This window comes from Pristis pectinata, chromosome 10 (assembly GCF_009764475.1).
Source record: "Pristis pectinata isolate sPriPec2 chromosome 10, sPriPec2.1.pri, whole genome shotgun sequence".
Lineage (NCBI taxonomy): Eukaryota > Metazoa > Chordata > Chondrichthyes > Rhinopristiformes > Pristidae > Pristis > Pristis pectinata.
The window spans coordinates 98,816,380-98,843,164 of record NC_067414.1 but is presented as its reverse complement, the minus strand read 5'-3'; the positions used below and the strand labels follow the sequence as shown (position 1 = coordinate 98,843,164).

At 44.1% G+C, this 26,785-nt stretch overlaps 1 protein-coding gene across 5 annotated transcripts in view; it reads left to right on the top strand.

Moving 5' to 3' along the window:
• The window catches only part of tjap1 (tight junction associated protein 1 (peripheral)), a 119,896-nt gene that overhangs the window by 82,987 nt on the left and 10,124 nt on the right, over window positions 1–26,785 (top strand). For 4 of the 5 annotated variants that reach the window (XM_052024275.1, XM_052024272.1, XM_052024274.1 and 1 more), the window contains 5 exons: window positions 2,256–2,417; window positions 5,620–5,686; window positions 9,850–9,879; window positions 22,019–22,126; window positions 26,617–26,700. In XM_052024275.1, the coding sequence (XP_051880235.1) occupies window positions 2,256–2,417; window positions 5,620–5,686; window positions 9,850–9,879; window positions 22,019–22,126; window positions 26,617–26,700 (451 nt within the window). The remainder of the gene's footprint in view (window positions 1–2,255; window positions 2,418–5,619; window positions 5,687–9,849; window positions 9,880–22,018; window positions 22,127–26,616; window positions 26,701–26,785) is intronic. The other variant, XM_052024276.1, reaches the window with a different exon arrangement.

Sequence of the window (26,785 nt, the reverse complement as noted above, 5' to 3'; positions counted from 1 at the left end):
TTTCCAGCACTTGGCCAAACACCATCTTTGCCTTGGTATTTCAAGTGCTCATCAAAATATTCTTAAATGTTGTGAGATAGTCTGCCTTCTCAGGCAATGCATTCCAAATTTCAACCATAAACTAGGTGAAAAAAAATTCTTACTCAAGTGTTGAAAGCTTCAAGTTCCTAGGTGTGAACGTCACCAATAGCCTGTCCTGGTCCAACCACATAGACGCCACGGCCAAGAAAGCTCACCGGTGCCTCTACTTCCTCAAGAGGCTAAAGAAATTTGGCTTGTCCCCTTTGACCCTCACCAATCTTTATTGATGCACCATAGAAAGCATCCTATCTGGATGTATTGCAGCTTGGTACGGCAACTGCTCTGCCCAAGACCGCGAGAAACTGCAGAGAGTTTTGGACGCAGCTCAGCTCAGCACATCATGGAAACTAGCCTCTGTCTACATTTCTTGCTGCCTTGGTAAAGCAGCCAACATAATCAAAGACCCCACCCACCCCAGACATACTCTCTTCTCCCCCCTCCCACTGGGCAGACGATACAAAAGCCTGAAAGCACATACTACCAGGCTCAAGAACAGCTTCTATCCTGCTGTTATAAGACTATTGAATGGTCCCCTAGTACAATGAGATTGATTCTTGACCTCACAATCTACCTCGATATGACCTTACACCATATTCTCTGCCTGCACTGCACTTTCTCTGGAACTGTAACACTTTATTCTGCATTCTGTGACTGTTTTCCCTTGTACTACCTCAATGCACTGCTGTAATAAAATGATCTGTATGGACAGCATGCAAATCAAAGTTTTTCACTGTACCTCGGTGCATGTGACAATAATAAACCAATTTACTTCCTTGCTCTCATGTTCTATGCCCTGCCCAATGAAGGCAAACATTTTGAATCCTGCCTTAAGCACATTATCTATCTCTGCTGTTGCCTTAAAGAATCTTGGATGCATACATCAGTGCCTCTCTGTTCCTCTGTACTTCCGAGGCTCCTACTGTTCACTGTGTGTATCCTTGCCGCCTTAGTCTTCACAAAATACTTTGAAGGATTAAGCTCCATTGGCCATTACTCTTCCCATCTTACCAACTCATCCATATTACCTTGTAGAATATAAGAACAGAAGAAAATAAGTGCACGGTAAGGCCATTTGGACCCCTAGGTCTGCCCTGCCACTCAATAAGATCATCTTTGACCTGCCCCTGGCCTCAACTCTTTCTGCAGCAGTTCCCCATTGCTCTCAATTCCCTGATCTTTCAAGACAAAATTACTTTCATCTTTAAATCGCTCCAGTGATCTAGCCTCCACAAACCTTTTGGGCTAGAGGATTCCGGGTATTGACACCCCTACAAGAAGTTGTTCTTGTGTACTCCAGTTTTGAATGACTGTCTGTAAGCTGAAGATGACCCTCCTCAACATCGCCAACTAATCATATCTCCTACATTCACATCCAGATTGTTAATTTATATATATAAACCAAGGGTCCCAGCATCAATCCCTGAGGCAGGCTACCAGTCACATGCTTCTAATCACAAACACAACCCTCAGTCATCACTGTCTGTCTCCAATCACCATGCAATTTTGCATCAATTTGCCAAATTGTTCTGCATCCCATGGGTTTCTGCCTTTTGGATCAGTCTCCCGTGTGGGATCTTGTCAAAGGCTTTATTCAAGTCCATCTTTACAACATCAAATGCACTATTTTTATTGATGTACTTAATTTAACTTTTTAAAGATGTAACTAAGTAAGCCATCAGTATATAGCATGTACTGTATTTATTCAGTCTGTAAATAAATCTAACATTTAGTTTTAGCTCTGTCATTTGGGTTAATTGGCATGGAATTTGAAAGGATCAGAAGAGCACATGGGTATCTCGTGATTTGGAATGGTCATTGCAGTGTTTATAGACCAATAGTTAACCCTATTCCATTGAGCATGAACAAGAATGCAGTTTGTAGCTCTTGCAGATTCTGACTTCTATAAAGGTTGCTTCTTGTAAGTTTCTGTTCTCTCTTGCAACTTACCCCTCTGCCCTTTGCCACCTTTCCATTTCCTTGTAGCCTTGGAGGAAATGAATTTTTGGACTTGGCTTTAAACCAATTGTCATCCTGTCTACCGTGCTGTTGTGCCCACTAACCTGCTGACTTTCTGTTCTCCAAAGTGTGTTATTTGGTTCTGGCAAATGTTGTCCCTCTTGGGTGCCATGCCATAATTTCAAAGGAGACCTTGAAGTTGTTATTTTTCTAATCAGGTTGTTGCAGCAACAGAATGAAGAACTGCTTCGAAAGCTGACCCACAGCACAAAAAGGCTGGAGATAATGGAGGCCGACTTTGAGTCCAGCCGGCATTACCTGGAGGCAGAGCTGAACCATGCCCGGGAAGAAGTGGACAAACTGAAGGACAAATTCCGCAGGTCAGTGGCCGAAATGATGGTATTCCGCAGTGTGTGTGTGTTTTTTAAAGTACCTACTTTTGCATGTCAAGGATCAGAAAGTTTTCATAGCACTTTTGAGCTTTTGTTCATGCTTGTATTGAAAACTATGAATAAAATATGTTGGTTTTCTAAATTTTAAAGATTGTCCATTGGTATTGGATAGCTAGGGGAAACAAGACCATTGTTGAACGGAATGGTCTAGAAACAAATTTGCATAGTGCAGTATTGATGGATATCAAATATCTTATTGCATGATATTTGATATCCATCGCCACCTCTACTGCCACGTTGAGGCCAGACACATTGGAGGAACAACATCTCGCATTCTGCCTTGGTAGTCTCCAACCTGATGGCCTCAACACTGATTACTCTAACTTCCAGTATCCCCTCCCCTCCCCCCCCCCCCCCCCCCCCCTTCTCCCTCCTTTCCCCCTTCACCCCTTATCTTTTCCCTTCCCCTGCTCTCATGACCTGCCCATCTATTCCCCATCTCCTTTCCTTTATTCCATGGTCCACTGCCCTCTCCTACCGGATTCCTCCTCCTTCAGCCCCTTTGCCTCTTCTACCTATCACCTCTCAGCTTCTTGCATCTCCTGCCTCCCCCAACCACCTGGACTCGCCTATAACCTGCCTGCGTGTGCTCCTCACCTGACATCCTTATTCTGGCTTCTGCCCTCTTCCTTTCCAGTCCTGATGAAGGGTCTTGACCCGAAACATCGACTGTTTATTTCTCTCCATAGATGCTGCCTGACCTGCTGTTCCTCTAGCAGTTGAAGCCACCATCTCCTGCTTCTGAACCTCCTGTGCTACTCATGGGCAGTCAGATTTTCCTAACAGTCTATTTTCTGTGGTTGTGCTCTTTGAAGAGCTGCTCAGTAGTGTACACCGACATGCAGTTGAGCTCCTGTTCATTTTGGAGCCTGTCTTGGACTTGGGAGGCAACAAAAATCTATGGTGCGACCAGGGTTGAGGTGAACAACCACTTCTCCATCTTATTGTGAGAGCTTCCATGAGGTTCCTGATGCGTGAACTGCAGCTACAGTACCATCAGAGACTGGGCAAATATGCCCAGGGGTCTTCTCAGAGTGGAAGATCAAAGGCTCATGTTCACAGATTCTTTTCCCCAAGAGAAACTGCACTGTCTGTAAACATCAAGCAAACTTTCACCTTGAATGTTCAAGTTTTAGGATCATTCCAACTGGCAGCATCTTTTTCTTCAGAAGAAGTATGATCAAGGCTGTAAATCCACGATTCCTTTATTTCCACACAGTCCGCATTAGCTGTCACGTTTTAGCCATTTGACTAAATGGAGATCTGGTTTCTGAGATCCAGGGACTATTATAATAGGCACAGGACCAGCAAGAGAGCATGGTCGCCAAGATCAGATTTTTATTTCATTTAATTACATTAGGTAGACATTGCTGGTAAGGCCAGAATTTGTTGTCCAACCATAATTACCCTTGAGAAAGGTAATGAGTGCTGCCTTTAACAGTTACTGTCCTGTTGGGGAAGGTGTTCCTGCAGTGTTGGATAGGGAGATCCAGGATTTGCACACAGCAATGATGAAGAAAAATCGATGCATTTCCGAGATAACATTCTGATTCAGGGTCTTGACCTGAAACATTGACAGTTCCTCCCCCACCAGCACCAGCCCGTTTTCTCCCCCCCCCCCCCCCCCCCCCCCCTCACCCCCACGGATGCTGCTTGACCCCTGAGTTCCTCTGCAGGCACTTGTATCTCTATAAGATGGTGTGTGCCTTGATGGGATAACTGTAAGTGGGTGTTGTCACATGTACCTGCCGCCCTTGTTCTTCATGGTGGAAGAGGTTGGGCATTGATGTTGGGGTAGCCTGGGTGAGAAGCTGTAGTGCAGTTAACGGTAGCCACAGTGTGCTGAACCAAGCAGGCTGCTTGGTCCTGGAGGATGTTGAGCATCGTGAGAGTATTTGGCGCTGCACTCATCCAGGCACGTAGAGAGTCTCTTGATGTGCCTTGTGCTAAATTGAAAGGCCCTTTGGTGTTTGGAGGTGAATCACGCACCACAGCACACTCAGTTCTGGCATGCTTTTGGAGGTACACGATTAACATGACACATCAAGGCCAGATGAGTTTCTAATCAATTTTGACCTTCTGGGTCTTGCTGTTGGGAGACTTGCCAATGGTAATAAGATAAGACATTGAATGTCAAGGTTAAGTGGTTCAGCTCTTATCTTCTTGGAGGTGGTCGTCAGAATCATATAGAACGGAAATGGCCATTCTGCCCAACTTGTCCAAGCTAACCAGTGGGCACCTTTCTGTATTAATCCCATCGAGCACTTAAATGCTGTCAGTGACCCAGGTTTAACCACTCTCCAGCAGTGAATTCCAGGTACTCACCACTCTCTGGGTGAAGAAGGTCCCCTTCATATTCCCTCTAAAACTCTTCCTCTCCTCCCCACCAATACCAAATCTATGTCCTAAATGTATTTACCTCAATGGGGAAAAGTTTCCTGTAGGCTACCATCTATCCCCTCATGTTTTTATGTCACCTCTTAACCTCCTCAGTTCCAGGGAGAACAGACCCAGCTTCTCCATTCTCTCCTCATGATTGAACTGCTCCATCCCAGGCAACATCTCATGATCAAATAAAAGAAAACTGCACAAATACATGCAGCTGGCAACGACTCGCTCCCAGCTGACGATAGTGTGTGCTTATTTGGCATCCCAGTCAGCTCCCCTGTGACAGCAATCTGTTGTGGTCAGGAGATCTCTGCTCTGGATTAGCTCTAGCCTGCTCTTGGCTGGGGGCAAGCAGTGATCTGACTGGACTTGATTGAGGGTCCTCTGGGTCATGTAGACTTTGGCTGGACTCCACCTGTACATCATTGGAAACAGAAACCTGCTCCAACAGCTTCTGTGCCCCAAGGGTGCCAGCCCTTTACTGGCATTAAGGCAAGTATCATTTAACAACTGGAAAGAATACAAGAAATGTTTTCATAATGTAATCAATGTGTAGTGGACTTCTGGAAAGAATAATGGCAGGATATTGGAAGAGGTGATTGGATACGGTAAAGGTGGACTTAGGATCTTTCTGTTTTGGCATTAAAATAGATCGAATGACCTTCCATATTGACTGGCAGATGTCTAGCTGCCACGTTATCTGTAAATGCTCAAGTGGATTGTGTTTCTTCTGCCCTTGTAGATTACAGAATAGTTACACTGCATCCCAACGAACCAATCAGGAGCTGGAGGACAAACTACATGCCCTGGTGAGTGACCATCTCAGTGCAGCTTCCTGTTTGAAGGGGAATTGTTTGATTTTTCACAGCATGCAACCATTACACAATACTGATCCCACTTGAGCAGAAGGCAGGTTTATCCTTCAGCGTAGTTAATGTAACAGATACCACCTTGAATCATTATCTTCAGAATACTTGGCATGTTACAGTTCACTTTATTCACTCTTTCTCAGTAGGGTTGTATTGATTTATGGTGGTTAGGCCACAGTGTCCGTATATAAAATGCCAAATGTAGATAACAAGTACTCAATCCCCAAGATCTTTCATGGCAGGCAATTCTCAGAAGGACAGAATAAATGTCTCCGGGACAAACTGAAAGACTCCCTGGATAAATGCAACATCTTCATGAACTGGTGCAAAGCCGTGGCAGTTGACTGCTCAAAATTGAGGAGCAGCATTGTGGGGACACTATGCACTTCATGTTTCCACGACAGCAGCACATGGGGTCCAGGCACAAACAGTGGAAGGAGCACACAGCTTCCCTAACAATCCATCTAACCACCATCCCACCCGACAACACTGCTTGCTTCCCTACAACACAGTCTGTCGGTCCTTCATTGACCTTACCAGTCAGCTCAGAATCCACAACATTGGACAGGAAGCAAGTCACCCTCAGATCACACCATCCTTTCAGGGTCTCTGCTGCAAGAGGAGAATCTGTTCACAGTCTCTCCAATGAGTGAACTTCCTTATCTATGCTGTCATCTCAATAGCCCAGCAGGTCCACGTGCCCTCCTCCTGTGCTGTAACAGTTCAATAATTCTAACGATTCTAAACCTCATCTGTGCCCTCTCCAGCAATTTGATATTTTAAGTACATTGTGCAGAGTTTATACTGCAACTGAAGCCAAACAAATCCTTTATAGAGGTTTAACATATCTTTCACTTGTAATCACTACTCCTATCAACAAAACCAAGTATCCTGTATGCTTTCTTACTGATCTTATCAACTTGCTCTGCCACTTTGAAAGATTTGTGAATGTACACCCCAGGTTCCTGCGTTCCCGTGAATGTATACCCTGTGTTCCTGCAAATGTACACCCCACATTCCCATGTTCCCCTGAATGCAAACCCCAGATTCCCGTGTTTTTTGAAGAGGCGACTAATAGGATTGCTGGGGACAAGTCGCTAGACATTGTCTATATGGACATTAGCAAGGCCATTGACAAGGTCCTGCATGGTAGGCTGGTCTGCAATGTTAGAACAGACGGGATTCAGGTGAGCTAGCTAATTGAATATCAAAGTGCCTTGGTGGAAGGTGTCAGAGGGTGGTAATGGAGGGTTGTTTTTCAGATTGGAGGTCTGTGACCAGTGGTGTGCCGCAAGGATCGGTGCTGGTTCTCCTTTTGTTTGTCATCTACATTAATGACTTGGATGAGAATGTAGGTGGCATGGTTAGTCACCTTGCAGGTGAAACCAAATTTGATGGTATGGTAGACGGTGAAGGTGGTTATCTAATGTTACAGCAGCATATAGATTAACTGGGGAAGTGGGCAAGTGAATGGCAGATGTTTAACTCAGACAAGTGCAAAATGATGCATTTTAGGAAGTTGAACTGGGCTAGAACTTGCACAGTAACTGGCAGGGACTGGGAAGTGTTGAACAGAGAGACCTTGGGTATAAATACATTGATCCCTGATAATAGCAACACAGGATGATGAGGGCAGTGTATGGCACACTTGCCTTCATTGGCTGAGCACAAGAGTAGAAGATGTTGGTTAGGCCTCACTTGGAGTATTGTGTGCAGTTCTGATTGCCACACTATAGGAAGGATGTGATTAAGCTCGAGAGGATGCAGAAAACATTCACAAGGATGTTACCTGTATTGGAGAGCTTGAGCTATAAGGAGAGATTGGATAGTCTGGGTCTGTTTTCCCTGGGGCAAAGGAGACTGGAGCGATGATATGATGAGGTATATAACATTATGAGAGTCATAGGGTAGATAGTCAGTGTCTGTTTCCCATAGTAGGGGTGTCTAAAACTAGAGGGCATGGGTTTAAGTTGAGAGGGAGGAGGTTTAAAGTTATCTCAGATAAATTTTTCACGCAGAGTTGTTGGTCTCTGGAATGAGCTGCCAGAGGAGGTGGTGGAGGCAAAAACAGTAACAGCATTTAAGAGGACAGGTACTTGAATGAGCAGGGCACAGAGGGTTATGGGCAGGCAAGTGGGATTAGTATAGAGGGCATAATGCTGCACGGCCTCTTTCTATGCTGTACAGCTCTATGACTCTGTTCCTGCAAACTCTCCCATTTATATTGTGCTTTGTCTCAATATTGTTTCTCCCAAAGTTGAACACTTCATACTTATTGAATTGCATGTCAGAATTCTGCCTATTTGGTTGCTGCCCCTTTTACTCTTACATATCTTTTCTTAATTTCCTTCTCTATATTCAGCCAGGTTTTCTATTATATTCTGTACCTGATGTTTATCATACATTCTTTTCTGTTTTATTTCTAGTTTTGGAAGGTCTGGCTTTCCTCTTTGTGGGGAGAAGTTTGCTTTCTGCACCGAGTATCTCCACCTTTTTATCCTACCCGTTCCTTCTCCACTCACCAAAATGAACTCTCTTCTGGTTGGATGTTTTTGCCTTTGAATTTTGACCTTAAAAATGTTAATCACTCCTACTCAGAGAGTCCCTCACCGAAACAGTCTAAAGCTCCCCTACTCCATTTCCCAGAACTAGATACAGCACTTATTGAGTTTTTTGAGATATGATCACACAAAAGCTGTTGGATAATGATGAAATCTGTTTCAATGACATTGGTTGAAGGAAAAATATTAATTAGGTGACCTGGGATATATCCCATGTGGTTTTCATGTAGCGCTGTGTGGGGTCTTTTGCATGGATTTGAGAGAGTTTAATTTAACATATAAAATGAATATATTTCATACAAAAGTAGAGCATCTTTGACAGAGCTGCACCTCCACAGTGCCACACTAAGTGTCACCCTTCTTTAAAGGCTCAAAAGTCTGTTTGGACTTTAACCCACAACTCTGACTTATGAAAGGAGTGCTGAGGTGAAAGACCAGCCGTGATCTTCTTGATTGGCAGAACAGCCATGAGGGGCTGACTGGCCTATTCCTGATTGTTTTTTATGTTCATAAAACTGATGCCCACTGTGCATAGTTGACACTTGAAAGAACATTCCTTTATGTCTTGTCTCCTGCACAGGGAATTTGCAAAACTTAGACTTTAGTGTGAAGAGGAAAGATTTGAAGTGAAGAGGAGAGAGTGGGTAGTTAACGTTAGCCAGATGTTCTTGGAGTCCTTTGATGGAAACCTGAATGGCCAGTGTCATATTGTTTCTGGGGACAACAGTGCAGTGTATGTGGGGAATGGCAAATCAGTTCTGACACGTTTTTACAGTGGCAGCTGGAAGGCAGTGCATTATTCTGAAGTATCATCCACTGATGAGGAGAGTTTCTAATTTGCTCTAGTGAAGCAGCGAGAAGTTGGAGCGTTTTTCCCATAGGCTCACATATCTCACTGTAGGTTTAGGTTAGGTGAATAATGTAACTGTATACTTGGTGCTAGCATTGATGCTTTCATGGTACTTTATCACCTCTAATGACACATTCAGTACTTGTGCTTGAGGGGCTGTTCGTAGTTAGAGGCTGAAAATCTCTCAGCAACATCATGTCTGCAAGTAACCTTGCTTCCCAAGGTGGTATCTCTTGCTCAACACAAACTGGTGGTGACAAAATCTAAACTAACCAGTGGCATTGTGGTCATCTTCAGGCTGATGGTTAGATGTTGGCCAGAGCACACGTGGTTTAATGTAAACCAGTTCAAAGAAATCTGACTGAGACTAAGCAGGAGTTTATCTGTCCAGGTGAAACACATTAAGAGTTAAATTTGAATTGCAGATATTGACCACTGATTGTTTTGGGCCGATGAATTCAGTGGTAACTATTTCTTCCTCCATTTCCAGGAACTGCTTTTACTGATCTGCTTTCATGTCTATTTTAACTGTTAGGATGGCCTGCATTGAAAATGCCAGCACAAAGTTGGTTGTTGGTACCAGTTGACCACTAGTACATTTGCACAGTAATTTCATTTTTCATTTGCTGTATCACTCATGTGTGTTCTCTTTCTCTCCTCATGCTGCCTCTGCTGCCTCTGGTGTGTGTCAGGCCTCTATCAGCCAAAGCTGGATCTATGCAGTTGCGTCTTTCTTTTCACCATATTTCTGATTTATAACTATTGATAGAGATGTCAAGATGCCATGGAATACCTATAATTTCTAATTTGTGTAGCAGACATCATTAATACTGTTTAGTTGATCGGTTCCACATTTTACAGATGCACTGACACTAATGCATTAATTGTGATTGGGAAAAGCCACATGGACTGGAAGGTCCCAGGCTTCTTTCCAGGACAGCCTCAAGCAGGGTGGGGAGGTTGGTGATGAGAGAGGAGGACAGATTGTGCCATTGTTCCATTCCTGACCAAGGTCGGGCAGTTATCAGCTGCATATAAGATTGGACTTGGCCATGGCTGTGATGGCCTTAAGAGCAAATAACCTCAGTAAGTAAAAATCAAAACAGCTGCAAATGCTGGAAATATGAAGTAAAAACAAATTGCAGGTCAGTAAGCATTTGTGGAAAGAGAATGTTTCAGCTCGAAGGCCATTTGTCGGTTTTGAAGTGGTAACTGTTTGTCCTTCCGTAGATGCTGCCTGACCTACTGGGGTTTTCCAGCATTTTCTGGTTTTATTTCACAACCTCTCTCACTTGTGCTTTCTTGGAGACAACAAAAGTTTTGCAAGTAGGTGTGGGCATTTTCAGGAAGCGATGGGATGGTATTTAAAGAACTGGTTATTCTTAACACTAATGTAAGTCAAAAAGAGCAAGGTTAAAATTGGAATGTGAGCCAAAGATAACTGACTCCAGATTCGACAGTGTGAAGAATAATTGCTAATTAGGCAGGAAGAAGGGGTTTGGTATTTTCCCACCCAATGTCTCCTATGTAGAAGAGAAATAGAGATGAACCTTTACAGATAATTATATGCCTGGTTCAGTGGCATCAAATAGTAAAATGTTGATTCACATTATTGTCAGACACTTGTCATGAAATACTTTTTTTTACAAACAATGGATGTCCTGACATCCCTAGCCATTAGTTCCATGCATATCTTATATGAAGATAGTTTGTGGTGAGTCACTCATTTCATTTGCAGTCTCTGTCCATTATTAAACAATGTCTCATTAATATGAGAGCAACGTTTGGGAAATGGATTTTATTTGTGCCAAGATTCTGAAGCACTGCAGAGCAATTGTTGGTTTGTTTCAATCTCTCCACTCTTTCCCTCATTGCCTCTCTTGCTCCCTTCCACCTGTCACTTTCCCTGGCCTTTCTCTCTCTCAGCCCTCCCTTAAATTTGCCTCCATCTTGCTCCCTGCATTAGGTGGAGGTGTAGTGGTTAAACCATCAGATTAGTAACCCGGGGACACGGACTAACAAATCAGAGGTAGGAGTTCAAATCCCACCATGGTAGCTGTGGAATTTGAATTCAGTCAAATCTGCAATTGATAGAAAAACAACTGGTCATTAATAAAAATTAATTCAATGTACTTGATTCTGTAAAAACACACCTGCTTCATTAATGTCCTTGATGAAAATTCATTTTGGGGATCTGGGCATCACTGGCAGGGTCAGAGCACTTATTGCCCATCCCTAGTTGCCTTTGAGTGGTGCTGAGCTGCCACCTTGACCCACTGCAGTTACTCTGAAGGAACTCCCACAGTGCTGTTGGGCAGGAGGTTCTAGCATTTAGACCCAGTGGTGATGAAGGACTGACAATTTTCCAAGTGAGAATGGCGTGTGACTTGGAAGGTGCTGGAGACAATGAGATTGCAAATGCTGGAACCTGGAGCAGCAAACACTCTGCTGGAGGAACTCATGGTGTTGGGCAGTATCTGGGGGGGCGGGGGAGGGAAGAATTGTCGACATTTCAAGTCGAAACCCTGCCTCAAGACTGAGGGTGGAGTTTGAAGATAGTCAGTATAAAGAGGAGAGGGGGAGTGGTGTGATGGGCCATGGGTGATTGGTGGACTGAGGAGGGGTGGAGGAGGTGTACAGTTGGGAGACAGGCAGGTGGAGGCAGACAAGACAAAATGTCTTGAACTTTAGAGTTGGTACTGCACTCATCCAGGCAAGTACAGAGTATTATGGTAAATCATACTCATGACTCGTGCCTTGTAGATGGTATAAAGGCTTTAGAACATCAGGTAATGAGTCACTTGCCACAGGATATCTCACTTCTGACCTGATCTTGTTGCCATAGTATTTATGTGGTTGGCCCAGGTGAGTTTCTGGTTAGTGGTGATTCCCAGGATATCAATGGTGGGATCTGAGTGATGGGTTTGTCATTGAATATCAAGGGTAGATGATTAGAGTCCCTGTTGTTGATCATTGCCTGGTACTTTCACAACACGGATGTTGTCTGCCACTTAACAGCCCATACCTTAATGTTGTTTATGTCGAATTGTATGTAGATGTGAACTGCTGCATTTGTTGAGGAGTTGAGAATGGAATTGAACATTGTGTAATCATCAATGAACAACCTTGCTTCTGACCTTATAATGGAAGGAAAGTCATTGATGAAGACGCTGAAGATGGTTGGGTGTAGACACTGCCCTGAGGAACTACTGCAGTGATGTCCTGAGTCTGGGATGATTGATCTCCAACAACCGCAACCACCTTTGCTTGTGTGAGACATGCCTCCAACCTTTTGGAGTGTTTTCCTGTTAATGCCCTGTGACCGGTGAATCCTTGATGTCAAAGGCAGTGACTCACCTCACCTCTGCATTCTGCTGTTTGGTCTTTGTTTGGACAACTCTGTGGTGAGATCTGGAGCTGAGTGGTCATGGTGAAAGTCAACCTGGGTGATGATACGTGCAGGTGGGATCCATGGAGATTTGGTGGATTGGATTCAAAATTGGCTTGGCCATAGAAGACAGAGGGCAGTGGTGGAGGGGTGTTATTCTGGCTGCAGGTCTGTGCCCTGTGGTGTTCCACTAGGATCAGTGTTTTAGCATTTGGACAGACACATGAATAGGCAGGGAATGGAGGGATATGGACCATGTGCTGGTAGATGTGCAGTTTAAATTGGTATCATGGTCGGCACAGACATGGTGTGCTGAAGGGCCTGTTCCTGTGCTGTACTGTTCCATGTTCTATGCTGCCGGATGGCACTGTCAATGACAGCTTTCATCACTTTGATTGTCTGGTAATGAAGCAGTTTGGATTTATCCTGTTTTTTTGCTGGGGTAACTTTCCACATTGTTGGGTCGATGCCAGTGTTGTAACTGTACTGGAATAGCTTGGATGGAGGCACTGTTGAAGAGCACAGATATTCAGTACCACCAGGAAAGAAATCTGCCATCCTTACCAAGTCTGTGGATCTAGACTTACAACAAAGTGGTTCATTCTTAATTTCTGACTGAAAGGTCATAGCAATCCACTCTGTTGTTCCATAAACACTTCATTAAAACTGAAAAAGGATAAAATTGGATGAACCATCTGCTATTGATCAGGTACTAAATTCGGACACAGCAAAGTCATTCCCAGCCCAGCGGACCTTGCTAAGTCCTCCTCACAAACATCCGAAGGTTGGTGCCTAAACTGGGAGAGCCAACAAACAATACCCTGACCCAGTCGTAGTCACAGAAAACGTCTTTGAATATGTCCCGTCCCATCGGTTGGATACATCCATCAGAGGGGTTGATGCGCAGGAAGGGGGTGGCCCTGGCTATCCTAGACATTGGAATCCAAGAAATCTTATGGCATCTGGTCAAAGAGGGCAGGGAAGCCTCCACCTGATCACCACATGCTGTACTCTCCCTGCTGATGGCAGGGCCAGGCATGTTAATGCTGAAGACGAGGCAGACAAATGCAGCCTTCCTCTATTTTAATCAAAACTTGGAAGAAGCACAAAGTAGGCCAGGCACAGGCTCAGGATTCAGCGTGACACCAGTGCTGTCTGAGTCATTGGTAATGGTCAGCAGCAGGTAGTGAGTGAAACAACTTGATGTTCTCATCAGTGTAACTGTCGCAGGTGCAATGATTCATGACGGTGTTGGTAGAATTGACCACCACAGAGTCTCACCTTCAGGTTGTGTATAACAATTTGTCTGAGTGGAACAGTTTGAATATCCATGAGGTGCTGTGGACCATCAGCAACAGCAGAAATGTGCACAAGGCTCAGCATTTCCCTCACTATAATTCTATTTAAATCGGGCATTGCCCTGGTTAAAGGAGGTGTAACAGCATGGACAGCAGACATACCTAAAAATGAGGTGCTGACTTGCTGCAGTTGCAACACAAGATTTGAATGCTTGTAAATGAGCTAAAACAATGTGCATTCGATAAGCAAACCCTCAACCAAGAAGAGATTTAAAATTCTGATATCTAGCCATTTCTGCTTGCAAATGTGGTAAACAGTTCAAAGCTAGGAGGAGGACACCGCAAGATCATCCCCATCCTCACTGCTGGCGGGAACAAATGTGTTCATACTGAAGACAAGACCGAATAATTCACAACCGTGTTGAGCTCGAAGTGCCAGATGGACGACCCATCGCAGCCTCCCCACCACAGTTTTCACCGATTTGACTCCATGTGATATCAAGAAATTGCTGAGAGCGTGGATATAGCAGAGATATGGAATCAGACAACCTGAGTATGTGCTGAAGACTGGTGCTTCCAAACTAACACTTCCTCTATCCAGGATGTCCCAGCATAGTTAATCTACCTGACATTGTGGAAAACTCCCTGGTATGTTCTCTCAAAAAAAAGTCCAACTATTGTACTTTCAATCATCAGCAAGCTAATGATAGATGTAGCTTGTAGTGGCTTTTCACAATAACCTGATCACTGATGCTCAATTTGGATTGTGCCAGGACCACACAGTGCCAGAACTCATCACAGCCTGGGTTCAAAGAGTTGAATTCCACAGGTGAGATGAGAGTGACTCCCTTTGACATTAAGACATAATTCAATGGACTCTAGCAGCAAAGGACCCAGGTAAAACTGGTCAGTTTTGGAGGCATGTTCTCAGAAAGCAAGGTCGTTGTAGTTGTTGCTGATCAGTCGCCCCAGGCCATCTCTGCACGAATACTTCGGCAGTATCCTAGGTCTAGCCACCTTCAGCTCCTTCATCAATGACCTTTCTTCCATCATACAGAAGTGGGGATGTTTGCTGATGTTCAATCCCATTCCCAACTCCTCAGCAAATAAAGCAGTCCATGTCTGTGTGAAGCAAGGCTTGGACAACATTCATGTGTGGGCTGAGAAGTAGCATGGACATTCAAGCCACCAAAGTACCAGGCAGGGACCACCTCCAGTAAGAGAGTCTAACCACCAACTGTTGATATTCTGAAATAAAAATAGAAGTTCCTGGAAATGCTCACTGGTAAGGGAGCAGCTGTGAAGAGAGAAATTAAGATAATTTTAAAATTAGATTTCCTTTCATTGAAGACCTTGCATTGCAGAGCCTTCTACCAGCGACATCCTGGGCTCATGATTAATCAGAACTTCAAAAAGACTGGCCATATAAATTCTGTGGCTGCAAGAGAAGGTTAAAAGCAACTGTGACGTGACTCGCCTTCTGGCTCCCCAGAGCCTTTCTGCCATCTACAAAAAACAAATCAGGATTGAGGTGGAATATTCCTCCACCTAGATAAGCACAACTTGAACAACGCTGAATGAAGCAGACTGCTTTCTACCCTGTTTACCACACAAAACCTCCACTCCCTCCTCCACCACTACACAGTGTGCATCATCAACAAAATACACTGAAGTTACTCCCCTAAGGCTATTCCAACAGTATCTCCCAACCCTGTGACCTCTGCCTCCAACACGATAAGGGCGGTAGACGAACAGGAACACAACCGCCTGGAGGTTCCCCCACAGCTTGGAAATGTATTGCCAGTCCTCCTTTATCACTGGGTCCATATCCTGGAACTCCCTATTCAACTCTATAGGAAGGACTGTGTGAATTAAGAAGATGGTTCTCCGCCACCTTCTCAAGGACAATGAGGGATGGGCAATAAATACCACACTTGCCAGTAATGAAAAGTGATGAAATAAAATTCTACCCTGGCACTATCCACAGAGTACAGGAACAGGCCTCCAACCCCCTGTCCATGCTGACTGCCAAGCATCCGTTTATGCTAATCCAATGCTTAAACCATTTTATTCTCTCTACATTCTGTTTGATTTTCCCCAGACTTTACCACTCACCGACACACTAGGAGTAATTTGCTGTAGCTAATTAACCTATCAGGATGTAGGAGGAAACCGGAGCACCCAGAGGAATCCCACACAGTTACAGGGAGAATGTGTAAACTCCACAGGGATGGCACCGGAGGTCAGGATTGAACCCGCGTTGTCTGAGCTGTGAGGCAGCAGCTCCGTCTGCTGCACCATTGTGTTGCCCTGTGCTGTCCACTTGCTCATTCTCCCATGTTCCCTGCTGGTCTCATGTTGTCTTCCTGCCCTTCATCCTTGCTGTGTTTTACTATGCTGGTCCTCCCCTCTTCTCCCACCCCCTCCCTCCTCCCCTCCCTCCTCCTCCTCCTCTCCCCACCCCCCAAGGTGCTAAAGTCCTTTAGAAATGTTGTCAATTTATTGGTTTCAGCAGTGACAAAAACTGATATCCTCATCATCCTTTTTAAACAGATTAGTTCTGCCATGGTGCCACTTAGAACCGTAAAAATTTACAACCCATGAGGAGGCTATTCAGCCCATCATGTCCATGCTAGTCAGAAAAGAAATCTCCTGTCTAATCCCACCTTCCAGCACCTGGTCCACAGACTTGCAGGTCATGCCTCTTCAAATGCATATCCAACCACTGTTTAAATAATGGGGGTTTCTGCTTCTACCATCCATTTAAGCAATGAATTCCAGACCCTACCACCCTCTGAGTAGAAAATTCTCATCTTCCCTTGAATCTTCTGCCAATAACTGAATATTTATGACTTTTTTTATTCCTTTGCTATGGAAATTAGTGTCTTTTCTACTTGTTCTGTCTTGGCCTCATAATGTTATGCACTCACTTAGGTCTCCCTTCAGCTCCTCTGTTCCATAAAAGACATACTAGCTTATCCAATCTTTCTTCATAGCTACAATTTTCCTGTCCCAGTAACATCACCTAAATCCCCTCCGCACACTCTCTAATGTTTGGAATGCAAGTACCATTATTTTTGTTTCCACCTCTCTGAGGATGCTGGAATTTAATGAGGAATAGCTTCACAGGAAGCAGCATCTCTCCAGCTTCTCACTCGGAGTCTGATTCCACTGTGTGAGGCTGAACCCCGGGAGCCGCATCCTCTCGTGCCCATTATCCACGTGCGTACTTTCCAGCAGGAGCCAAGGAATAGTAATGAACAGCAGGAAGACTGGGATATTGGTGCGGTAGTCACCCAGGTCTGGAGGGCAGAATGCCATGTGCATTGGACTGTGTGCCAGCTTGATGCCAAACTGTTGGATTTGCTTGGAGATGGTGTCAACGTTAGATTATTTTTATTCAATGTTCTTGTCCATGTGGTTGCTTTCAGCCTGTCTAACCCTTCCCTTTCCCTTCTCCCTTTTAGATTAAACCAATCATTGCCTAAAGGTATTCAATAAAGTTTTTAAGGTTAATTAAACAGCAAAATCTGGCAGATGCTGGAAATCTGAAATGAAAATAAAGTACGGGAAATACTCAGCAGGACAGGGAGCATCTGTCAAGAGAGAAACCAAATTAAGCTTTTGTGTCAATAACCTTTAATCAGAATGGGAAAATTTAGAAATCACTGTTTTAAGTTGCTGAGAAAAGTGAAGGGTGGTGAGAACAAAGTATGTTGGTGATGGGGGAGACGAAGAAAGACAATGATTCAAGTAGTGTCAGTTGAGAAAGTGTGTGGTGAAGGCTTGTTAAATGCAATTGATCTCCATGGACAAGATGCAAATAGAGGAGGGAAGAGAACAAGTGATGCTGGATCTATGAGGCACAAATCTCTGCAGTTTCTGGGAATCTGAAACAAAAAGGAATGTTGGAACCACAAGTGGGTCAGTCAGCATCTTTGGAGAGAGAAAAACTGAACTAACGCTACCAATTAATGAACTTTCATCAGAGCTGGCCATTCTGACATCAGCAGGAACGGGTCGTTGTATGAAATTATTGAACTCACTGTTGTCCTGAGGGCAATAATGTGTCTGGTCAGAAGATGAGATGCTGTCCCTCAAGCTTAGCTTGGGCTTCGTTGGAACAGTGCAAAATGCCAAAGGCAGAATGGGATGGAGGATTAATGGGATCGGCAACTGGATGCTGAGCATCAGCTATGAGGGCTGAGCGGGGTGTTATGCAGAGCCAACACCCAGTGTGTGTTTCCCCAGGGTAGAGGATACCACATCAGGAGCAGTGATGCAGTGTGCTGAATTGGAAAATGTTCAACTGAATCACTGCTTCACTTGAAATGAGTGTTTGGGTCCTTGGACGGTAGGAAGGGAAGAGAGAAAAGGGCAAGAGTTGCATCCCTTAGGGTGGGTGGGAAGGTGCTGCCAGGAGTAGAACTGGTTTCTGAAAACCAAAAACAAACTGCAGATGCTGAAAATCTAAAATCCATACTGGAAATGTTCAGCGGGTCGGGTCACATCACCTGCAGTTGTGGGTCAAGAAACAGAGTTAAAGTTTCAGGTCGAGGACTGGGAAGGAGACAAAAGAAGCTTGTTAAGCTGCAGGCAGGGTGGTGGTGGGGGATGTCTCTGTGAACAAGACTATCTGATCAAGGAGTGAATGGCAGCAGCTAGAGAATGAGAACATAGACAAAACATGTGGGAGTTGTGATGTGTAGAGTGGAGAGACATGCCTGGCAGGTCAGTCTGGGCATGTCCTCCACTCCCAGAGGAAACATCTTTTTAAGAAAAAGGGGAAAACAAACAAGTTGAGCCAACATCATAGATAGACAACTGATAGAGAGAGGTTAAGTTACCTGAAGTTGGAGGATTCAATCTCAAGTAGAAGGCTGCAATGTGCCCCAAAGGAAGATGAGGTGCTGTTCTTCAAGCTTGCGTTGGGCCCCATTGTAACGGTACAGGAGGCCACCGACTGATCATTGGGGGTGGGATGGAGAATTAAAGTGGGCAACGGGAAGCTCAGTGTCACCCCTGCGGACTGAGCTCAGGTGCTCCGCGAGGGATCGGGGTTTCTCCACAGTAAAAGAGATCACATTGTGAACACTGAATGTAGTGACACTAGGCTGCAAGAATGCAAGTAAATCAATGCTTGTCCTCTCACTTTGCACCAATCAGGGACCCACATGGCCCCTGGATGGTGGGAAGTGAGGAGGTGAAATGACTAGTGTTGCATTGCCTGCAGTTGTGAGGGAAAGTGCCATAGGTGGAAATGGAAGAGTAGACCAGGGATCACAAAGGCAACAGTCCCAAAGAAATGTTGAAAGGAGAGGAGGGGGCAGATGTGTTGTGGTGGAACCCCTTTGAAGATGGTGGAAATTACAGAGAATAACCTGACTGCGGAGGCCAGTGGGGTGGAAGATGAGACCCAGGGAACTGTTCTGCCCTGGAGGAGGGAAAGCGCAGAGGCACGGGAAATGGATGAGATGCAGTCAGGGGCATCGTACTGGTGACCCAGAAATGTCTTCCTCCTTCCTGAACTGTGGCTTCCCCTCGACCATATACAATGAAGTACAGAAAGTCTCATCATCGGAACGAACATGGCAGACACAGAGGAACTGGGAGAATGGAGCAGAGTCCTTGCAGGAGGCAGGGTGGGACAAAGAGTAATTGAGAAAGCTGTGGGAGTAATGGATGTTTGTATGTAGTCTGTCTCCTAAGATGGAGACAGAGATCCAGAAAAAGGAAGAATCAGAGATTGACCACGTGAAGGTGAGGGCAGGGTGAAATAGGCAGCAAAAATAATGAAAGTTGTGCATGAGTATGGGAGGCAGCAACAATGCAGTCACCGAAGTTGGTCTTTCCAGCTGAAGCATTGATTCACTTGCACTTCGTCCGATCTAGTGTCACTGCGTTCACTGTTCACAATGTGGTCTCCTCTGCACTGGAGAAATGAAATGCAGCTTGGGTGATTGCTTTGTAGAAGGGGTGACCCTGAGCTTCCTGTTGTCTGCCACTTTAGTTCTCCATCCCACTCCCACTCTGACCTATCACCGTGTGGTATAACAAGGCCCAGTGCAAGCTTGAGGAACAACACCTCATCTTAAGTCTAGGCACAATGCAGCTTTTTGGGACCAATATTGAATTCTGCAACCTCAGGTAAATTAATCTCTCTGTATCAGTTGTCCATCTGTGATCTTAGCTCGGCTTGTTTTTATTTTCCCCTTTTTGTTCCCCTGGGAGTGGAGGACGTGCCCAGCCTGACCTGCCAGACATGTCTTCCTGCTCTGTGTGTCACAACTCCCATGTTCTTTTGTCTATGTTCTCACTCTCCACTCACTCATTGACCAGATAACCTTGCTTACAGCTTATCCCCATGGTCACCCTGCTTTTACCCGTTCCGAGTCATCCCCTTCCCCCATCCTCTCTGCAGCAGGTTTCTGACTTTGGATCATGATTTAAACTGTCACACTCCAAAACACAAAATGTTGAAATGTTTTTCACTGGTGATCTGTTCACAGTAATGAAAAGGCAGATTTATTAAGAACATGGTGTAAGTATTCAGGAGCAAGTTGCCTTATTAAAAAATCGTTCACCCTTTTTATCCACATTTTCATGCATTGGGAGAGAGCAGTTTGTATGTAAAGTACATTTTCTAATTAGCAAACACAAATATCCAGGAGCATCTGATTTAAAATTTATCCCAGAAGTAAACTGAAGAAACATTTCACTGCAACCTCTAGGAAGTGACTTGCTTTAATGATCACTCTCAGATGTCAGGTGTTCTGGTGGTAGATGTCCCAGAAAACTGATAAACAGTGAAGAAGAGTTGACTAAAACACAAACTACTTGGGGTCTGGACAGCAACTGACCTGTGGACCTATAGAATAGAAGAATCTCACTGTTCACAGTTGCTTCAGCTTTTAACAACACAAGTTGTCCAGGAACAGTTGACAAATCTCTGTGCAGCCACTTGTACTTGAAAAGTCAGAGCACGTTGGTGCCTTTGCTTCAGATGATTGGCAAATAGTAATGGAGTCAGTGAAAGTGGCAGGATCCTAATTGTTTATGCTGTGGAAACTATTGGGTTGAATCAAACTGGATTTGGCTTGGCACCCATCTTACACTTACCTGGGCCAGATACAGAACCTAACTGCCACACCATGGTGGTGTTCAGTGAAGCATTGTTTGGTTGCAGTGATGAGTAGTTATCGCTCCAGAATGGCCCCACAACTCCTTGACCAGGGCAAGGCTGGAGGGTAAAGCCTCATCTTGTTTCAAAGCTGTCAAGGCTTTGCAACAGTTTTTAAATGGCTCTGAACGTCTAAGAAATATAAAAACCATTAAGATTGTTTAAATAATGGAGGGGGAAACTAAAGTTAAAAGCACACTTAACAGTAAGAAATCATTAAAAATATCAATGTTAAAAGTTAATTTTTTTTCTAATCTCTAGTCAGAAATTCAGGAGACTGATTCAATGCCAAATCTAACTGGCTTGGGATTGGAGAGGAAGATCCCTCAACATAATGCTGGGGAAATCCTAGCCAGCCGAGGCTACGTTGTTTGACTCCACGTGGAATCAGCAACAGGACAGGTTGACAGACGCAGCAGCAGTTCACTTTGGAACAGCACAAGTAGACCCAATGGGTGTACTATTCACAGGGTTTCAGATTCCCCCAAAAAAAGGCCTGGCTGCAAATAGTTCTTTCCGAACAACACGTCCAATTACAAATAGAACCTTTGCTGCAGTTCTACTGCACACTGCTATTGCAGTTTCTCCTAACTTACATTGACCTTTACTCCTGCAGTTTCATTGCAAGAATTTTTTCTGGTTCTGTCCTGCATCACTCCTGACTCCACACAGCTGTCGTGGGCTTGAATAATTTTGTTGTGCTGTTTAGTTTCTGAATCACTGCTTGCGATCATTGTAATAAATTTGCCACTGGTCAATCATAATTTTGTACCACTTAGCCTCAAATTGGTTTTATGGTGGGTCTGATGCAGTGCGGAAATGCCTAGCACCACACAACCTGAACGGTGTGTCTCAACTGAACGAAAATAACATGAATGTTTCCCCATATTTACAATGTTGAGTCATGTCTGAATAAATCTTACTCTGCATGTGTCTTTTCAGTTTGGTCTGCTTGGTCTGTGTGTGTTTCACCAGAGTTGTTTCTGTTCCTGCAGATTAAAAAAGCTGAACTGGAAAAAAAGACCCTCGACTGGGAAATTGTGGAACTTACAAACAAATTACTTGATTCAAAAACTGCTATCGACAAACTGGAGGAGTTAAATGTAAGTTCAGCTACTTCTGCCAGGGTTAGGTTTAGATCTCCAAAAGCAGACACATTTATGATAGCTGTACTTTAGCTGGGATATCACCCATATAAAGGTATTTGCTGGCAGTTTGAGCCTGGTGGTGATTCCAGGTGTAAGGCAATATGGTTTACTCTTACTTGCCTTCTGAACTGGTCTAGTAAGCCAATGAGTTCATGGATAATTAGAGATGGCCAACAAAGGTCAGCCTTACTAGGCACACCCTCATCCCATGAATAAATAAAATGTCATTTTGTGCAAACCTTCACAGTGCTTGTAAACCTTTACAGACTGTGCAAGCCACTTAGAAGACAAAACAAAATCTGTACCACTGTTTTACAGTGATAAAACTTCCCCTGTTCCATTGAAAGGTCTAAATATTTCAGTGGTGTAGGTCACTGTGATACTGCCTCACACACAATGGGTACAATTTGAATCTGGCTGCTTGACAACATTACACAAGGGTGGCAGACACCAGCTTTCTCCACAGTACATTCTGATTGGATTTGTTATAAATAGACACTAAACCAGAAAATTTTGCAGACGCAACTACTATGTACAGTTCTATTCTTGGGTACCAATGGCCTTGATTAACTGGAGATATTTGTGTTGCATTGGCATGCCTGCTGGGTTGACGTGACATGCAGAGGCAGACTGCCAATATAACCTGGTTCATTAGCTACTTGTTCTTTCAATGGTGTAGTTCTGCCCTACTGTACTAGATTGGTTATTTCATGTCTTGGGTTGTTTTTCCACTTGTATTAGCTGAATGTTGCCACTGGTAAAAGCTCATTGATTTGGAAATCGATCAACTGCAAAGATGTCGGGTTTTCATTTTACAGATGGGATGCATTTAGGCAATTCAGCCTCTTTTTGTTTGGGACTGCAGATCTCTGTTAAATATTGATTCTATTTCTGAGCACTCAATTCTCTCTTTAACTTTCACAGCACTTGAATTTTGCTTACTTCATAAACCTGATGTACTGTGCATTTGGTATTGGTATTGGTTTATTATTGTCACTTGTACTGAGGTACAGTGAAAAACTTGTCTGTATACCGATCATACAGGTCACAATTATTACACAGTGCAGGTGCATTGAGGTAGTACAGGTAAAAACAATAACAGTACAGAGTAAAGTGTCACAGCTACAGAGAAAGTGCAGTGCAATAAGGTGCAAGGTCACAACAAGATAGATTGTGAGCATTGAAGGTGAAAGATGGAGAAGAGGTCTAATTATAACATGTGCTTTAAATGGATCTGAATTTGGTACCTCAATGTGTCTGGTCCAGAACGAGAGAAATTCATCCAGACTTCCCGTTTTGATGATTATCCTGTTACTTGCAGGGAGGCAGCACAGATGAGTATTGAGTTGGGACGTGATTAAACTTGCCTCTGTGGCTGAACAATCTAATAACACTCTAAGGAATTCATGTTGTAGTTATAACCCCAAATTCTTTAGTACTGACAGTTGATCTGACTTGCAGTGGATCAAATCTGAGAGGTAGTCTTTGATAATGTGACTGTTGTTGAAATAAGCACATGCTGACGTTAATGTATGTCATATGTACTGAGGCTGCACTTTTGCTCACAGGTAATCTGTTGATCATTTTATCAGCTTTCTCTTTCTGTTGGTTGGTAGTGGAGACCTGAGGAGGATTATAGAACAAGGTACAACAGATAACCGGTGACAGCTGAGCCTTGGACTGCTCAGCGTGCTGCTTTTCCAGGATGTGCAGTGAACATAAAGTGGTTCTCTTTCATAATTTTCCTTTGCAGTGGTCAACAGTGAAAACGCTTACACTAAGTGTAGTCTGTGGGTTATTTTTCACTTTCTGCGCAGCACCTTGCACTATGGGGTCGTCCATGCCTGTGTGCAGCAAAACCAAATGGCATTAAATGCAATCATGGCTGATCTATTCCAGGCTTCATTTCCTCTTCTGTGCTGGTTTCACATAGCCCTTAATTCCCTAACCTTTCAAAAATTTACCTACCCGCTCTTTAAATGCCTCCACAACTCTTTGAGGTAGAGAGTTTCACCACTCTCTGTAAGAAGAAATCCCTACGCACCTCAGTTTGAAATGACCATCCCCTTGTAACCGTGCCCCCTTGTTTGAGATTCTCCCACTTGTGGAAACATCACATCATCTGTTCCTGTCATACCTCCTTAGTGTCTTGTGTCTCATTCCTCTAAACTCCAAATAATACAGGTTAAACTTTTTTTTTAGCTGTTCATGATTGGATAATCATCTCATCCCAGGACTTAGTCTTGTGAATCTCTTCAAAGCTACCTCCAATGCTAGTATATCCTTCAGTAAGGAGACCAAACCTCTACACAGTACTCCCAGTGTGGCCTCAACAACATTCCTGTACAATTGTAACAATGGTGTTTAAACTTTCCCTGCAATAAAGACCAATCTGCCATTCGCCTTCCTAGTTAGTTGCTGTAACTGCATGCTGACCTTTTTGTGTTTCATGCACAAGAACTCGAAGATCTCTCTGTATTCCACCCATTTACAGTCTCCCTCTGTACGTAATAGTCTATCTTTAGATTCCTATTGAAGTGCATGACCTCTCACTTTTCTACATTAAACTGCAATTGCTAGATTTTTGACTATTTACTCAATCTATCTGTATCCTGTTGCAGTGTCTGAATAACCAGCATGCCCTCTCACCTATTTTTATATTATAAGCAAACTTGGACACCTTGCATTCTTGCCTCTCCAAGTCATTACAACAGAAGGTAAATAATTGAGGGCCAAGGACTGATCCTTGGGCACTCCACCAGTTACACCCATTCAGCCTGAAAATGACCCATTCATTCACTTCTCTGCCTTGTGTGTGATAACCAGTCTTTAATCCACATTGACACACTTCAGCCAGTACTATGTTACATGTTGGGTCTGGGTTATACTGTGTGTGTGAGTTGGTGTGTTGGGTGGACTGGATGCTGAGTCGAGGCTGGGATTGGCTGGGTCTGTGGCTCAGTACTGGGCTTTAATTTATGAATTTTCAGTGGGATCTGGTGTCAATGCTCTAATTGCCTTTAACAAGTGATAGTCAGCCACTTCCTTTTAGTGATGGGATAGGAAGGTATGTTAGGGCTTGTCCTTGGACTGGGTGTTGGGATGGGCTCAGCGCTGGGTCTGGGGCTCAGGACCAGTTCACTATTAGGCTTGGTTGCTTGGTTTTGGGACTGGAGCTCGGTGTTGGGTTGTGCCTTTAAGTTCTGATGCAGGGTTTTGACCCGAAACGTCGACGATTCCTTTCCTCCCACAGATGCTGCTCAACTTGCTGAGTTCCTCCAGCCGATTGGTTGTTGCTCCTGATTCTGGCAAGTGTAGTCTCTTGTGTCTCCAATAAAAATATAAAAGCAAGGAGTTATACTAGAACTGTAGACCACACTGGCTAGACCTTTACTTCAGTGTGAAGCTCTGTTCTGATTACCACGTTACAGGAAAGGTGGTTGCAATGGATATTTGTGGATTTTGCCAGGGCTGGAAAGTTTTAGCAGTGAGGGAAGGTTGCAGAGATTATAAATGAAAATCAGAAAGAAACTGCAGATGCCAGAAAACTGAAACAAAACTGAAAATGCTGGAAAAACTCAGCAGGTCAAACAGCATCAGTGGAAAGAGAAACGGTTAATGTTTCAGGTTTGCGGCCTGATGCAGGGTTCCAGGTGGACTGTAATCATTTTCTTTGGAATAAAGGAGGCCAGAGATGATTAAATTGGGGTGCATAAACAACAAGTGGCCTAGTTGAACAAATAGGAAAGAGCTATTTCCCTTATTAGAGAGGTCAAAAATCAGGGGTGTAGATTTGAAGTCATTTGTAGAGAATTAAAGAGGAGATAAGGAATTAGAGAGAAAAGCAGAATGCTGGAAAACTCTGCAGATCAGGAAGCATCTGTAGACAGAAATTGTCATAATTTCAGACCTAAACCATTGACTGGAGTGGTTTGGGTCTGGAGCTTGTGGCCTGAGAGGGTGGTGAAGCAGAAACTCTCATTGCATTAAACCAATATTTGGGAGTGTACCGGAAGAGCTGTGGCCGAAGAATATAGGAGGTAGAGAAGGTTACCTGGCCCCTTAAGCCTGCTCTACCTTTTAACATGGTCGTGGCTGGTCTACCCCAGGCCTCAACTCCTTTCCAGTACCAATTTCACATTGTCCTCAGTTCCCGAATCTTTCAATAATCTTGCCTCCACTACCCTCTAGGGTAAAGAGGCAGACCTGCACATATGCAGACCAATGAATGAAATGCGGTTTGACTCCTGGGGGCTAGAATTGCAGAGTGGTCTCCTATGGGGCCAGGGGTCAGGTGGTGTTGGATCTGGGGTTGTGTGCTGTCAAGTGGGCTTTGGGTGATGGGGCCGGGGTTGTGTGTGTGGATGTAGGCAGGTAGTCAGTGTGTTGAGTCTAAGGAAACTTTGCCTGTCTTTGGTTTTGAACTTTCCTCCTTTATTTCACAGGAGCGCTATCGACAGGATTGTAACCTTGCCGTTCAACTGTTAAAGTGCAACAAATCTCATTTCAGGAACCACAAGTTTGCAGATGTAAGTATTATGTTCAGAGAGAGTGAGGGTGTGCATTCATGAACATGGGATTTCAGTCACCCTATGGAGTTACTATTGTGCCTTA